Below are 17427 nucleotides of genomic sequence, written 5' to 3' on the forward strand. Positions count from 1 at the left end.
AATTATTTAGATGACAAAAGAAGAGTGGGAGCAAAGAAAGAGAACTAGAGCAGAGGCTCCTGCAACCTAGGAACTGCTTAGCCAAAAAAAAGGACAAATTAACTTCAGCCCTTCCACACAACCGTATAAAATTCACATTGAACTGGATTATATTGCAGTGTGGACTCAGATAACCCAGTTCAAAGCAGATATTGTGGATTATTTGCCTTGATATTTTCAGTTATGTGGCTGTGTGGAAGGGCCTTTTTTCTGCTGTTCTCAATAATGTTTATGTTATTGTAATAATCTTGCCCAAGAATAAGCCAACGCCCTGGACATCCTCTTCAGAAGAGTGTAATCATAAATCTCTACTCTCTGCCATGGGAGTCTACTCCTTAAGATCACCACCAAAGGGCTGCCTCCTGGTCACAAGAGGGATGAGTTGCCAGGTGGCAGCCCCTGCCTATTCTCAGGTAACTTCAGGATACTCATTTCTCTAGTGTTCTGCACTGAGACACTACACTAAGGCATTTGATGAATGAGTGTTTTGGCCTGCTGCTAAAGGGGTTTAGAAATGTTTTTAATTGCTTTATTATCTGGATGCATTTTTACTGGTTTTCATTTTAAAATACTTATTGGGAAATTACATGGAATTGTTAAAAATCAAGCTTTAAAAAAAAAGGATAAAGTATCTCCAACTTTCCAACAGATCTACCAACACCAGACACCAGGCTAATACAACTATTGATGAATAAAAGATAGAAGTTTAGGACAAGCAAATCATTTTTGTCTCTGACTCTATAGCAGTGAGCCCTACACATTCACTAGGTTTAGGAGCACAGGAGAAAAAATGAAAGAACCATGATGTAAAAAAAAAAAAGAATGCTATTTTTTTAACTTGGGAGAAGACCTCTGGGTATTTCTAGATCCTCCAGCATGACTCTGTGGTGAACGTCTCATAGAGATTGACCATAGAGTCACACTGGAGGATCTAAAGACTCATAGACAGAACATTTTAGTCAAATCTGGGAATAATCAAATCAGTAAAAATCATACCTACAAATGTAGAGAGCTGACTATACTTGAGATATATGTAACTATAAGATATTTAAGAAGAGGTAAAATGGGGGAAGGAAAGGATGGGCAAGTAAGGGTAAAAACTAAGGAAGCAGGCAAGGTAACTGAGATACAAGACAAGGAAGGAGAGAAGGAGAGATTGATGTCTATGAATGCCCATTTCCAACCTAGTCAACCAGAATAACAAAGAGATTTCACCTTAGGTGTCAGGACTACAGCAGATCCTCCACTGATACTAATGATAGGTACATGGGTCTGGGATGAGATGAAGTCAAGAATCTGTGCCACAGCTTCTGTGCCGATGTTGTCCTCAAAGACAATTCCATGGATCTTTGTGCTGGATAGTATACCACAGATTTGGGTCAAGAGAGTACTGGGGTTGGTGTCGTTCACTATCACTGTGACTGGATGGATCTCCAGAGGCATGTCCAGGAAGCTTTGGTGCGACAGACGGTTGCGGAGGTGGAGAGGGTATATGGTGCCTCCAAACACCACAGCCACGTTCACCACTGGCTCCCTGGAGCTTGGCAGGAAAGTATCCATCAGGACAGCCGAACAGCCCAGCACCATGGACAGCACCAGGGTGTTTCTCAAAGCTCTGCCCATGTCCAACATGGAGTCCCTGCAGCCCAGAACAAAAATAAACCACAGTTGGAAAAAGCAAAAGGAAAAGAACCTGAAATGCGGGGAATGGGAGAAAGATACAAACATTACTCTTCACCAGTAAGACATCAGAGGGCCTTTTTACACATTGTGCACCAGGAGGTCTGAGTTTGCCAATAATAATAATAATCATCATCATCATCATCATCATCTTTATTTATATCCTGCCAACATCTCCCCAAGGGGACTCAGGGCGGCTTACATGAGGCCAGGCCCAACAACACATCAGTAAAAACAAAACAGAAAGCAAATAAAACAGTACAATTAATATAACCCACATACAAACAATAACACAGAGAATTTAAAACCTTATGGTCAGGCCAGATGTAATAAATTAATTTCTTTTAAATAAACACTGGGCGTGAACAGAGGTAGGATGCATCTAAGCAGGAGGGTTTTAAAAAATAATGTAGGGAGACCAACCCAACGGATAGTAAAGTGCTTCTAAGGACAATTGCAGAGAATTAATCTGAGCAGGGCATTGTTTCCTTATTCAGGGAAGGCACACTGGAACAGCTACATTTTCAGGCTCCTCCTAAAGACTGCCAATGTGGGGGCTTGTCTGATATCCTTGGGGAGCGAGTTCCAAAGTCAGGGGGCCACCACAGAGAAGGCCCTCTTCCTCATCCTCACCAATCACACCTGTAAAGGGGGCGGGAGCGAGAGCAGGGCCTCTCCAGATGATCAAAGAGATCATCTCTTTGGGTTCATAAACAGAAATGAGGTCACGCAGGTAGGTGGGTCCCAAACCGTTCAGGGCTTTGTAGGTAAGAACCTGCACCTTGAATTGGGACCGGAAAATGAACAGCAGCCAATGTAACTCCTTAAACAGGGGAGTTGACTGCTCCCTATAAGTCGCTCCAGTTAGGAACCTGGCTGCCACCCGTTGTACCAACTGAAATTTCCGAGCCGTCTTCAAGGGCGGCCCCACGTAGAGTGCATTACAGTAATCCAATCTGGAGGTGAGTAAGGTGTGGACCACCATGGCCAGATCCGACTTCGTGAGGTACGGTCGCAGCTGGCGCACAAGTTTTAATTGTGCGAAGGCCCTCCCAGCCACCGCCGATGCCTGGGCTTCAAGCATTAGCGATGAGTCTAGGAGGACACCCAAGCTGCAGACCTGTGACTTCAGGGGGAGTGCAACCCCATCAAGCACAGATTGCCACCCTATACCTCGATCCAGCTTAAGATCGACCAGGAGGACCTCTGTCTTGTCGGGATTGATCCTCAACTTATTCATCCTCATCCAGACAGCCACAGTGGCCAGGCACTTGTCCAATACCTGAAGAGCTTCTTTGGAATTAGGTGGAAAAGAATAGCAGCGTTGGGTATCATCTGCATAGAGATGGCATCCAACTCCAAAACTCTGGATGATCTCTCCCAGCGGTTTCATGTAGATGTTAAAAAGCATGGGGGACAGAATGGAACCTTGCAGGACCCCACAGGTCAAAGGCCAGGGGTCCGAGCAGGTGTCCCCCAGCTTCACCATCTGGGAGTGACCCTCCAGGAAGGACCGGAACCACGACAGGGCCATGCCCCCGAGATCCATCCCAGAGAGCCATCCCAGAAGGATACCATGGTTGATGGTATCGAAAGCTGCTGAGATGTCCAAGAGAACCAGCAGGGTCACACTCCCCCTGTCCAGCTCCCTGCGGAGGTCATCCACCAAGGCGACCAAAGCCATCTCAGTACCATTACCAGGCCTAAAGCCAGACTGTGACTGGTTCAGGTAGTCGATGTCATCTAGGAATCCCTGGAGCTGAGAGGCGACCATCCGCTCCAGCACCTTGCCCAAAAAAGGGAGGTTGGAGATTGATCTGTAGTTGTTCAAGACCGTAGAGTCAAGGGAGGCCTTTTTCAGGAGTGGTCTAACCACAGCTTGTTTCAAACCAGAATGTCAGTTCCAGCTTAGTGGAACAACTGTATATAATACTATTTCTAAATAGCCATTTCCTCCATTCATAAGTATATTTTATTGTATTTTAGATCAAAACCTAAAATGTATAATGTGCAAAATGGTCCTTATAAAGACATGAATACAGTTCTATGTGTGGTTCTCCCCTTACTTTTAGACATGTTCATCTGGTAGTTTAACCTCATATCACATCAACACATCTAAGCCAAGACCTGTTTGATGCTGATGGAATGCAAGGCTCCACCAATGGCTTCAAGTCAGAGAACATTTCCACTAGCTGTTTCAGTTAGAGGGGTAAGCTGTGCCCAGATACCATCTCACTGCTCTTTCTCAGCCTAGGAAAAGGTTTTGCACAAGGCACTAGATACCTCTTTGCATACTGTCTGAAGAAATACTTAGGGTGGTACATGTCTAATCCAGTTTGACCAACTTCCTCCATTTCTCCTTGTCCATTCTCTATCCCCTAATCCCTATTATGTCTCCACTTTTCCCCATCCCATTAACTTTCCTCTCAATTCTAACCCTTTCTTCATACAGTTCCATGCATCAAAAGTGGAGAATGTGTTTTTCCGTTGTGCTCCATGTTCCCTCTTATAATTTGTCAGAGATTGGATGTATCTAAAAGAGTCAATTGTGAATAAGAGTGTGCTTTGCTTTCCTCTCCACTTTCTTCTTTTCATAAACCTTCTTTTTTTGCCCCTGACTCCCCGCCTCTCTCTTTTTTCTAATCAAGTGAATCTGTTTTCTGGATGAACCTCCTTTTCCACCCAATAGGACTTTGGGCCATTTTTGTTTCCTTAACTGGTCAACTCCCCACTTGTTGCTGGGTGGATCAAGGAGGAGAACTGTCAGCTTTTTCAGAGATTAGCCAAGCAGGACTACTAGAATACTGAAATAGAGTTATGTGTTAGCCAGAACTAACAGGTGAAAACTCTAGTGCGTGACAAACAAATAGAGGGGATGATTGTTTGGAGAAGGTTTTCTGTACTCCTTTTGGCCATGTACTCCTTCTAGAAGAATTTCAAACTAAATGACCAAAGGGGGGAAACAATAATGCCACAGAAACCAGAATGCAAAAAGGACACAGCAATCAGAATGATAAAAGTCAAGAAAGTCAAAGTTTGGGTAAAGCACGCCAAGACGTATTGGGGGCCTTTAACACAGAACTTCCCTATTTCTGCAGTATATAGACAAGATCTTTCCCCACTTCTCCTGTCCTGCGTTAAAACTTGTTCACTTCTCTCATTGCAATTTCCCTCTGCTGCCATCCTGTGGCCAGTTTCCTTTTCCTAGAATTAATTTTATCTTCTCTTTAGCCCTGGATATTTCAATACAGCCAGGTTACCTGCCACTTCTTTGTTTTCATTTTTCTTTATGATTTTATTTGGAAGGATTCTTCTAAAGCCTTACCCCACTCCCGTCAGGATAAATTGCCTGGTGCTTTGTGCAGCTGACAATCAAATATTTAAGAGGAAAGACTCTCATCCTAACATTCAGCTGCTTCATAAATCATCTCAACTGTGTATTACTTCCTGACATAATTGCTGGCAAGATGTCTTGCTACCAGTCCATCACACAAAGTCCTGAAGCTTTTACTGCCCACCTCACACTTTTACTACATGAAGTGGAATATCTGTGCATTTGATCGCAACTGAGGAACCTCTCCACACAAATGCAGGACCTTCTACTTCTTTAAGTGGGTCTGGACAGCTGGTTCAAGGGGCCTCTCAGCAAGATCTACTTAATGCAATGGACTACACATTAGTCATCTTGTGTAGACACCTGCACCTTCCAGCAGAGGGGTGGTAGTAGCTCTTTACTGTGTCACAACTTACCATGTGGATTCTTCTCTCTCTTTTTAATCACAAAATATAGTCAGAACATTGCAGTTTTACTATTTATTTAGTGTGTGTGTGATATTCCATATTTCTGCTTCTAAGAGGATCAACAGCTAACAGCATCATTTTTAAAAACAACCACATAATATTAAAGCTGCATACATGAAAAAGCAAGAGATTGTTAGAAACCAACTTTAAAAAGCTAAGAGAATAAAAATCAACAGGCCAGCCAAGCCAAAGAAACAAAGTAGGTCTAAATTCAGCATTGAAAGCCGGGTGAGGATAAAGCCAGGAAATTGTACAGCCTGTGGATTCTATGTCAGATATGCAATGAATCTCTCCCTAGTATTAGTCTAGGTTAGTAATTCCCATACTCTAGTTGTCGCGTATTTTGGACTTCAGCTCCCAGAAACCTCAGCAGCCTTCACCCACGATCAGGGATTGTGGGAAGATGAGAGTCTGGGAAACATTGCTCTATGTTGTAATGGAGGTGTCCAGGGTGCTGAACTATGTATTGGCATATGGACAGTTTTCCATACCTTAACATTGTGCAGTGAAGAATTTGGATTCCGATGCATGACTGACTTCTGTGTTATGCCAGATTTCAATTTTGAAAAAAAAAATCTCATGCTTAGTCCTTGTGAGAATACAGGCACATATGAAGAGACCAGATGGATCAGAACAAGAGTCTGTTTATCCCAGCAAACTCTTGCCTATGGTGTTCAAGCAGATGCCTGGCTAGGAGGCCACAATGGTAACAGCAATCTGGGGACACCAGGATGCAAAGAATAGAAGACCACATTTCTGTACCTGCTCACTTCTCACTTTCTTGGCTACCAATAGCAATCTTAACTAGCAAAGCCCTGCTGGTCATTATACCAGTCATTTTGTCTCATTTTCCTGTCATTTTCCTTTGATCCCACATAGCCATCTCAAGAAAAAAAAAGTAACCTTAGTTATTTATTGCAAATGAGGTTGGTTTGCATACAATTTGCATAAACTTGAAATCTCCTTCCTGCAGGGAAATGCATCTCAGCATTTGAGTCCTATAACTGTGGAAATCTCTCTCTCTCTCAAACATGTACACACTTGTGCTAAAGAAGACTGGACATTAACAAATGCTTATATTTCAAACCTTTAGAAAATGAGGTTATCTCTCAATGGTGGAAAAAAAGAGGCCATTCCCTTTCTGAAGCATTTCTTTCTCCCTCTTCCAGTCCTGTTTCAATCCCCATGTAGCTACAAAACCCTTTAGTCTTTATGAAATTAGCTGCCATCCCACCAATCACTGATTCAAATTATAATGCAAAGGCAACCTGTAGAACTTCAATCAAGCAATGGAAGTATATTTGAAAGTTTTATTCTGGTTTTGGATAAATTAGCAGACTGGTACAGAGTTCATTTCTACCAGAGTCACCCATGGAAGGAAGCACAACAGCCACAAGAAGAATACCTAGGGCAGCACACACACTCACACTCACAAACCAGCTCTTGACTGGCTGTGACAGGTGTCTGAGTGCCTTCCAGTTACTCTGGTGTACCCAAGAAAGAAATGGCAGCCTCTGGTACTGCATTAAGATATTCTTTTCCCAGTTGCTTAAGGACAGCCAAAATGCTTCTAGGTCTATCCCACAGCCCTAGAGGGATGGTACTGCTCCTACATTTGAGGGAGAATGGTACTTCGAAAGGAAGTATTAGGTGACTCCATACACAGGGACTCCCAAAGCATCTATGGTGGTATAACCAGGAGTGCTATCAGCATTTTTCACCAGGAGTCTTCTCCTTACAAAACAGAAATTTCCTCTCTGCAGGACTCCCACACCCTTAATCGTGGCAGTATGGCCAAGGCACCATACAACAGCTGTCTGTGCTGCTGATGAGACAAATGAAGCACAACATTTAAGGCAATGATTGAGAGTACAAAGGCAAAATGGCTCAAATATAAGTAGGAAAAATCAATCGGAAACAAACGCCCAGAAAAATGCTAGCATCCCTTCTCTAAAACGTCCCTGGAAACAAAATGAGTACATTGTATTGTACTGCAAGTTATTAAATATACAGCGCATGTATTGCATTATTAAGGACAATCACAAATAGGCTCTTTGGAGAGTAAAAGTCAGAGCTTAGAAACTTACTTTTTTATTAGCAACTAGCTAAATCAAGCCACACTTTGCTATAGCTCAGTCTGATATCAAATGAATGTGAAAGTAAATAAAAGTATTGCTGTGAACATAGATTCACCAAGAAAACATATAATTCAATTCAATACCCTGCCTTGCAGTGCTGTGTCTATGTGGAATGAAAGGAAAGGAAAGAATAAGAGGTTTTTAACAGAAATCATTTTTAATTGTAAAGCTAGTGAATTGACTACATTTCTTATTTGTCTGTTTTCTGCATAAACATAAAGATCTGACAGTTTACCAACTGGAGCATGCAACGTGTAAGTTCCCATGAGAGCAGCAATTGTTTTCTTAATTTCAAACTGTGCACTTGCAAAGATTTCCCCTGCACTTTACAGTCATAGCAAACATAAGACATACTGGAAATTGAAGTCGTTAGTACTCAAACACCATGACGGTTGGAATGAGTGTTATGCCAATAGCAACCAATCACAGCTCAGCTTTCATTTCTTTTAATACTGTGGTGAATTGGCAGTTGCTCTGTGGTTGGTTGTTTTTTCCTATACTGCTGAGGTAAAAGGAAAGCTGCACTGCGATTGGTTGTTATTTATTCAACTGCTGAAGTAAAATTAAAGCTGTTCAGGGATAGGCTGTTTCATTTACTGCTGTGGTAAAAGGAAAGCTGTGCAGCAATTGGTTGTTAGAGCTCACTTTTCATTTCTTATACTGCTGAGGTAAAATGGAAGGTAGGCTGTGAGTGGTTGCTTTGGGTATCACAGATTCTACTTTGTTTATTCCTGGACTGCTAGTTTTACGCTAAATATACATGTGTATTCGAATGAAACATTGTGTTGAAATTTCATTTTACTATAAAAACACATGTCTATTGGAATGCAACAATGTGTTGAAATGTCAAGTCAATCGACTGACTACTTTCTGAGTTTTGTGAGCACAAACATACACAGGCTGAGATTTTATATATAAAGATTAGTTGTATTTAGGGTTCTAAGATCCCCTGCAATGAAATGCAATATTTTAAAGTATATTTTTCCTTCCCTGCTTCTTAAAAGTGGCAATTTAGTTACTTTTAAAATATATCTCTGAATGTCACAAGCCACGTATACGAAACATATTCTCCTCCCAACCACTTAATTGTCACTTCAGCAACTACAACAAAGAATAAGGTGGCAGCAGCAACATGAAGCTCAGCATGAGCTGGCAATTCAACCTGATGATACATCTTCCTCATCACACATAATCATAAAGACGATTGTACAGTTACCCTTTTGCTATTGGGAAAGGAACTGTTTCCTTCTAATTCCAAATTTTTGCAAGCAACTGCCCCAAAAGGAATGCTTTCAAGAGCTATTTTCAAACTCTAAGCTAAGAAAATAACTGTGAAGCCAAATCTTCACACACATGCACCAGGCAATTTGATGATCAAATGCATATGAGAAAGTCCCCTCATGCCATTTCTCTTGAACATGATAACACAGTTGATTCATTGATTTCCCAAGTAGTAAAGGAATTTCAAGCAAGAATGGTTTGAGTGTTGGATTATGATTCTGGAGACCAGAGTTCAAACTCCCTCTCAGCCATGGAACTCATTGGATGGCTTTGGGCAAGTCACACTCTCTCCGCCTGCTGCTGTTGTTGATACTGCTATATTTGGAGTCCGAAAGTCTTGCTGATCTACTGCAAATCTGCCCAGTGGTTAGCTTAGGGAGGGGGCCAAATAAGATTTTTTTCCTCCTACTAGGAATTCCATATCCTTCAAATGAAATTTTCCTTACATAGAATCATAGAATCAAAGAGTTGGAAGAGACCTCATGGGCCATCCAGTCCAACCCCCTGCCAAGAAGCAGGAATATTGCATTCAAATCACCCGACAGATGGCCATCCAGCCTCTGTTTAAAAGCTTCCAAAGAAGGAGCCTCCACCACACTCCGGGGCAGAGAGTTCCACTGCTGAACGGCTCTCACAGTCAGGAAGTTCTTCCTCGTGTTCAGATGGAATCTCCTCTCTTGTAGTTTGAAGTCATTGTTCCGCGTCCTAGTCTCCAGGGAAGCAGAAAACAAGCTTGCTCCCTCCTCCCTGTGGCTTCCTCTCACATATTTATACATGGCTATCATATCCCCTCTCAGCCTTCTCTTCTTCAGGCTAAACATGCCCAGCTCCTTAAGCCACTCCTCATAGGGCTTGTTCTCCAGACCTTTTAACATTTTAGTCGCTCTCCTCTGGACACATTCCAGCTTGTCAATATCTCTCTTGAATTGTGGTGCCCAGAACTGGACACAATATTCCAGATGTGGTCTAACCAAAACAGAATAGAGGGGTAGCATTACTTCCCTAGATCTAGACACTATGCTCCTATTGGTGCAGGCCAAAATCCCATTGGCTTTTTTTGCCGCCACATCACATTGTTGGCTCATGTTTAACTTGTTGTCCACGAGGACTCCAAGATCTTTTTCACACGTACTGCTCTCGAGCCAGGCATCCCCCATTCTGTATCTTTGCATTTCGTTTTTCCTGCCAAAGTGGAGTATCTTGCATTTGTCACTGTTGAACTTCATTTTGTTAGTTTCGGCCCATCTCTCTAATCTGTCAAGATCGTTTTGAATCCTGCTCCTGCCCTCTGGAGTATTGGCTATCCCTCCCAATTTGGTGTCGTCTGCAAACGTGATGATCCTGCCTTCTAGCCCTTCATCTAAGTCGTTAATAAAGATGTTGAACAGGACCGGGCCCAGGACGGAACCCTGCGGCACTCCGCTCATCACTTCTTTCCAGGATGAAGAGGAAGCAATGGTCAGCACCCTCTGGGTTCGTCCATTTAACCAATTACAGATCCACCTCACCGTAATTTTGCCTAGCCCACATTGGACTAGTTTCCTTGCCAGAAGGTCATGGGGGACCTTGTTGAAGGCCTTACTGAAATCCAGGTACGCTACATCCACGGCATTCCCCACATCTACCCAGCTTGTAGCTCTATCGAAAAAAGAGATCAGATTAGTCTGGCATGACTTGTTTTTGATAAATCCATGTTGACTATTAGCAATGACCGCATTTTTTTCTAAGTGTTTGCAGACCACTTCCTTAACAATCTTTTCCAGAATTTTGCCTGGTATTGACGTGAACTTTTTAGCACTGAAATTGAAAATTCAGTTGAATATTGAAAATAACAAAGTAACTATGATATCAGAGCTCTGACATTATAGATACTTCTGATAATATAATCACTGGTTTGTTGTGTGTTTTCCAGATTGTATGGCCATGTTCCAGAATCATTCTCTCCTGACATTTTGACTGCATCTATGGATCTGAGGATACCTGCCATAGATCCAGGTGAAACGTCAGGAAAGAATGCTTCTGGAACATGGTCATACAACCCGGAAAGCACACAACAACCCAGTGATTCCGGCCATGAAAATCTTCGACAATACGATGCCATCACCATTGCCACATTTGCAGCCTGGCAGCTCCCCAACCCCCAGCATTGCCAAGGTGCTGGAGATGTCTACAGGGCTCTCGCAATCACTAATGGAACCATATTACAAACATCATCTCCCAGTATTTCAATGTCCAGTGCCTTGGAAATGCTTTGGTTGAGATGCTGTCATACTGCAAAGAATAGTTTTGTGGGTGACATTTGGTCATGCAGGATCACAAACAGAAATCCCTAGCTGTTAGAATTTTGCAAGTCCAGTTGATAATCTAATAACTGTCGAACAGACAGCCAGCCATTGTTTGGGCATCCAAAGAAAAGGGGGAGGCAAGGTTCCCAAGTGATTATCAGCACAGCATAGAGTTATAGAAGTGAACAATTTTCAGAGTGTCACTCTTGCAATGCTGGAAATTTGAAAACTGAAGAAAAAAATTCAAGATGGGTAGAATTCTTACAGGGCATCAATGTCCTCATTCTTTCTACAGCTATACTCCTAATTTATCCACAGCTCTAGCAGTATATCCAGCACCACCTTCTGCCCACCTGTGCTATAGGCAACTGCAGATGACACCACCTCAGTAAAACAAGCTGGACCAGCTGGCCTTCTTTCTCCCTGCTCTTCTGCAATCCAATCAAGGTCATTGGAAGAACCAGGAATGAACTCCATCTCTCCTGATCTCAAATCTTGCTCTCTCTCTTTCCTCTTGAGCCAATACAATGCGTAATCCAGTGCCATTGCATAGAACACGGGGCTTGCCAGGTGAATGTCGAGAAAATTACAGTGCCGGACTGCTGCTGAAATGAAAAGTGTTGAGATGGATGTTGGGGCTAATAAAGGGAGACGAGGAACAAAATGGAAGAAATGAGATGAAGGCTCCTCTTAACTGTCGCACCAATCACAGGAAAGGACAGATGAGGGAGGGAGGAGGTTGGGAGTCCACCCAGGGAACAAAAAGGCCTTCCTTGTGTGCCAAAAATAAGGGGATGCAAAGAGCAAAGTCACATAGGGTGAGAACACCAAGGAGTCCCAAGATGAGCTGAATTAAAGTGGGACAAAAAGTCATGAAGAAATTTGGAATGACAGCTGAACTGATACATGGCAGGAAAAGAATTGTTCAGGCAGGGCAGAAAAGGTGGTGCTGCGATCTGCACTTGAAAAAAAAAATCTAAACAGACTCTACAGTCTATGATATTTGTAATCAATCTGGAGTTCTTAATTTTAAAAAAAAACCACTCAGACACCTCTACATGCCATGATATTTACAATAGAACAGGTGCAATCTGCATAATAGTTGCTGTGTTATTGTTTAAACAACAACAACAACAAATCATTTCCATAAAATGCCAAAATTGGGGACTGAGGGTGTCATTGACAGAGCAGTGGAAGGAAAGGGTGATGAGGGTTTTGGAAGGAGCATTTTACATACCAAGGGAGTGAGCTGAACAAGGCATGTGAAGGTAAGTGCAGTGGAGTCTTCATAGGACAGACAGCTGGAACTATAGGCACAATACGCCACAGCATAATGTGTGCACAACAGAAAGAAGTGTCAAAGAGTGATGATATTAACATTTCACAGAAAAAATGCATGATAAATGTACATTTGGTTCCCATGAAATTAATCCTTGCTGTTCTTACCTGCAAAAGTTAATTAAAGTAGTTTTTTAAAAAACCAATTTGTTTTGGAATGGCAAAAACAGCACATGTTCTGCTATATTCTCTACCACATGTAGCAACAGCCATGTCACAAAACAGGCAAATGAGGCAAATGAAAAAAAAAAACGTGTCTCAATCATAAGGTTTAGGGGGGTGGTTTCCCATCTCTGGTGGTAGATGTTTTGGAATTCATCTCTCGGAATGCCTAACCATTACTCAAGTGGATTGGAGCTTCTGGGAATTCAAAGCAAAGGTTGAGAACCACTGAACTAGAACCTTAGGTTTTTGTTTTTAAAAATGGCATATATAAATCTCCCCCTTCCCCCAAACCACATACACACACACACACACACACAATGCTCTTATCCAGCTTTGAAGGAAAGAAATACTTATTTACTCTTTAATCTCCTACCTTTCGCCTTTACTTTTGTGTATGTTTAGTTAAAACCCTCTCCTGACATCCCTCCTGCCCTTTGTTCCATACCAGCTGTCCTTGAACAATTTTATATTCTTAAATGATGCTGCGGAGCAATATTGCTTCTTCCCTTTGCAACTCCTGCTGTCCCTGTGCTGTCAGCTGCCACAGCACAGCCTGCCTTCCATTTCAAATAAAAAAATAAATATTTCACAGCCTGATAGGCACCTTCAGTTCCATCAACTCAAAGATTAAGCACCAGCGGTAATAATAAAAAATTTAGGACACTTCAAGGGAAAGAAATTAGCTCTAACTATTCTGGAGAGAGAAAGGCAGCCATTCAAGCTGTCAGTCTTGAGAAGTCAGAGCCAAGGCAAGTTTGGGAAGGGGCATTCATGCTAACCAAAGAAGAGGCAAGTAGATTTCCTAGGTTGCTGTAATTTTTTGGGGGTGTATGGCCATGCTCCAGAGGCATTCTCTCCTGATGTTTTGCCTACATCTATGGCAGGCATCTTCAGAGGTTAGGAGACCTCGCAACCTCTGAGGATGCCTGCCATAGATGCAGGCAAAACATCAGGAGAGAATGCTTCTGGAACATGCCCACACAGCCTGAAAAACTTACAGCAAGCCAGTGATTAAAGCCATGAAAGCCTTTGGCAATACAAGATTTCATTGCAAGGTGCTCTTACTTGTGACTGCTGCTAGGAAATTTCCAATATATAGTGCATGAAAGTAAAATATGCATGGGCATGCATCTTTTAAATGCATCTGATGATGCATTCTTGGAAGTCTGATTGACATATGAGTGTGTATGTGTACGTGCATATCTTAGGTCAATACACTTTATCACAATGCCTGTATAAGGATGAGACAAACAACCACACAGGTCTGGACAAAGCCCTTAGGGACAAGCAGGAGGAGGAGGAGGAAAGAGGTTGGATAGTAGACCTACTTGGTCCAAGACCTAGGAACTCTGCAAGATAAATACTGGATATGTCCCCTCAGCCTTTCCTAACACTGGCCCTGTTTCTTCCCATTTGTTAATAGCAGTCTTGCATGAGGAAAAGTAGCAAGCCAAATTTTCCCAATCTGTTCATCTTCATGCCAGGAAAAGTTCTTCTCCATACCAGGCTGCTCTTAAAATGCACCAGAGGAGACAAATAAAAATAAGTTGGCAAGCCCAGTTCTCCAAAAGCTTTGTTGAATGAGCTCCCTCTCCAGTTTTAATACAAATGTCAGCATCCAAGCGTGAATGCTAACATGTGGCAAAGAAAATGCACATATTAGCAAGCAAAATTCTGTTCATGATGGCAAATATGATGATGAGGTTGGACCAGATGGGGGGCAGTTTTGCCCTACAACATTGGGTTTCCAATCTGTTGCAATCACAAACATTGGTTACCTCTCTTCCCCCTTCCCCCCCTTTTTTTATTTCAAAATGTTAGCTGCCAAAATGACACTTGGAAAAAACAGCTGTAATTAAAAACTGGTGGTGATCTGTGGCAAATATGCTGTTGCTCTGTGGCAGAAGAGGCATCTCTTGCTGAATTGACCCTTGCTTGCTGGGATTCATCCAAACAGATGCAAGGAGTCGGTTCAAGGGCAACAGGCAGAAATGCTGCCTTTTTTCTCTCCTTCTCCCTTGTATCTTCCCTTAACAACCCGGTCTTCCCCATGTTCTAGTTATCTCTCCACCTGATGGTGTCAGTGCCTCTTCATAAGGCATCTGAGAGGGGACCCTGAACAAGGTTGGAAACACTCCATCTTCTATCAAGTGAGTTTGGGCCTCCACCAAATCCATTATAGCATTGAAATGATTGAGCCTAGAATAGTTTAGATGGCCCAGCCATTTTGTTTATGGCTCTAAGCAGCATGGTAAGGGAGTGTAAAACATCTCAAGATTCCTCATCCTTGACAATAAGACGAGAAAGTTGCAGCAAAAGGCCATATTAGCGGGACAGTGAAACTGCTCTGGATTTCAGTCTGAACTTTAAAGGGTCTATCCAGAATTCTGGCTCTACTTGGAGCATTGGGTCCATCACTTTATACAGATCCTTTATAGTTTAGATTGAAATCCAGAACTGCTTCACTGTGCTAGTGTAGCTATTGTAGCTAAGGCCGGCATACACAAACCCAATCTAGCCACATAAGCATTTCTATGCATTCAAACATTCGGGTTAAATACAAGCTGAGACCTTTCACATTATCTGGTAATAGTACTCTGATGTACTATAATTCCACGTTATCTGCCATGTCTGTATCCAGTGGAATCCAGAGATTCTGAACTGATGAAAGGGCTTTTGGGATCCTCAAGCAGTGGTTCTCAACTTGTGGGTTCCCAGATGTTTTGGCCTTCAACTTCCAGAAATCCTAACAGCTGGTAAACTGACTGGAATTTCTGGGAGTTGTAGGCCAACACACCTGGGAACACACAGGTTGAGAACCACTGCTGTAATGCCTCTGACAAAACTGCAAACCATGTAACCATGGCAGCTGACACAGAGTCATAGTGCTGTAACTGTGTAGTGTGAAAGCACCTCTGAGTTGGATCTGCATAGAGCCCAATCTCCATTGAAAAGAGCCAAAAGAAAACACAGAGCTGAGATTGCAGGCTTGTGGTGATTGCAGTACTATGGGGTTGTTGCCATGCTATGGTAATGTGTGTAAGTGTGGAGTTGAAACACCAATCAGTAATGCAGCAATAAATTGGCAGATGGCATCACTATTGCCTCAACCCAAGCATGAAACATGTAAGGTTAAGATTTCTCTTTGGAAGCTAGCTACCCTATACTGTTGGGTAATATCTCATATTTTCTACTCTCCTTGACAGCCATTCTTTGTTGTCTCAGGCCATCAGAGGTCCCTTCTCCGTCCTTGAAGTCGGACAGCCCAGAGATAAACATTCTTCATGCCAAGCAGACTTTCCTTTCCTATGCTCTGGCATCTCCCATTATTCATGCTAAATTTAATTTTTCACATTGTGATTGTACTTTCCATGAGGAATGGCTTGTGACAATTAAAAATATGGACAAACTCTCTTCGTAATAACTTTTTTCATATTTTGGACGGCGCTCCAGAAATAGTTTTTAGAAAAAAAATTACTCTGCTAGAGATGATAAATGTGTTGCAACCTGACTTTAGAGTTTTCTCATCTTAAGTCAGTCTATCCGTAATAGCCGATACATAAAGTCCCAGATTAGTTTCAGAAAACCTGGCGCTCTCCCTCCTACAGTAAGACCGGATATAAAGGAGGTTATAGTCCAACACATCTGGTTGTAGGAGAAGGAAGTCATATTAGGCAATTAAACTTGCAGTGCTACTAGCAATCATATATATTTCCACCCAACTCATCGGTTCTATACATGGCCTCACAATTTTTCCATATATTTTTATTTCAAATATATGAGGAATGGGAAGGGGTACAAGTGTGGTGGTGTTTAGTATATGGTGGTGTTTGATCTTTAAAGATTTTATTGCAAACTTACCAACCAATAAAATCAGCTTTGAACAACTTATTATATGTATTTCTTCTACCTTAATTAATAATTCTCCAATATTCTCAAATATTCCTGTATAACAACAATCCTAGCTTCTTCAAAACCTTTTTTGCAGTGCCCTCTATGCACACTGATAGATGCAAGTTCCTTCAAGCTGAAGGGTACTTTTGCCAAAGTCAATGAATAGAATTTATACTGACATAAATTTCACTATAGGTGAAGAGGTAACCCAAACACATCTTAAAACACATAGCCCTATTTGTGTGTGTGTGTGTGTGTGGTGTTTTTTTTAACAGTTTAGTCATAAATATGTCCAAAAGGAACCCTGTAAGCAGCAGCTGGAAATGTATAGCCCTTCAGGTGTTTTTGGATTGTAATACTCAGCATTCCTCCACTACTAGGTATTGCAATCCAACAACATCACTGTGGCCAAATTATTCCCACTCCTGCTTCCAGAGCTGCTCTTAGATTTATTTATATTATTCAAATGGCACAACAATACAATCAATCTTGTGTGTTTTAAAATTGTTTGGGGATGATTTTTATGTTAAAAAGTACATTGTATATAGTTTTCTTACAACTTGTATGGCACAACAAAGAATCAGGCCACCAAAAAACAATAGTTAAGGCTGCACACACTGTTCTGGCAGTCAGTACCAAGGCTGCATTGAGCAAGGGGTTGGACTCAATGGCCCATGAGGACCCTTCCAACTCAATGAGTCTATGGGTGCCGTTGCACTGCAGTATTAATGCAGTTTGACACCAGGTTTTCTGCATTATACTGGATTACATGAGTCCCCACTGCCAAATAATCTGGGATAAACAGA

General features: G+C 42.1%; 1 protein-coding gene across 1 annotated transcript in view; it reads right to left on the minus strand.

Moving 5' to 3' along the window:
- The window catches only part of GRIN2C (glutamate ionotropic receptor NMDA type subunit 2C), a 97551-nt gene that overhangs the window by 64486 nt on the left and 15638 nt on the right, over nt 1–17427 (minus strand). Inside the window, exon 2 of the mRNA XM_060764727.2 lies at nt 1255–1678. Within this exon, the coding sequence (XP_060620710.2) occupies nt 1255–1671 (417 nt within the window). The 5' untranslated portion in view covers nt 1672–1678. The remainder of the gene's footprint in view (nt 1–1254; nt 1679–17427) is intronic.

The sequence above is a fragment of the Anolis sagrei genome, chromosome 2 (assembly GCF_037176765.1).
Source record: "Anolis sagrei isolate rAnoSag1 chromosome 2, rAnoSag1.mat, whole genome shotgun sequence".
Taxonomy (NCBI): domain Eukaryota; kingdom Metazoa; phylum Chordata; class Lepidosauria; order Squamata; family Dactyloidae; genus Anolis; species Anolis sagrei.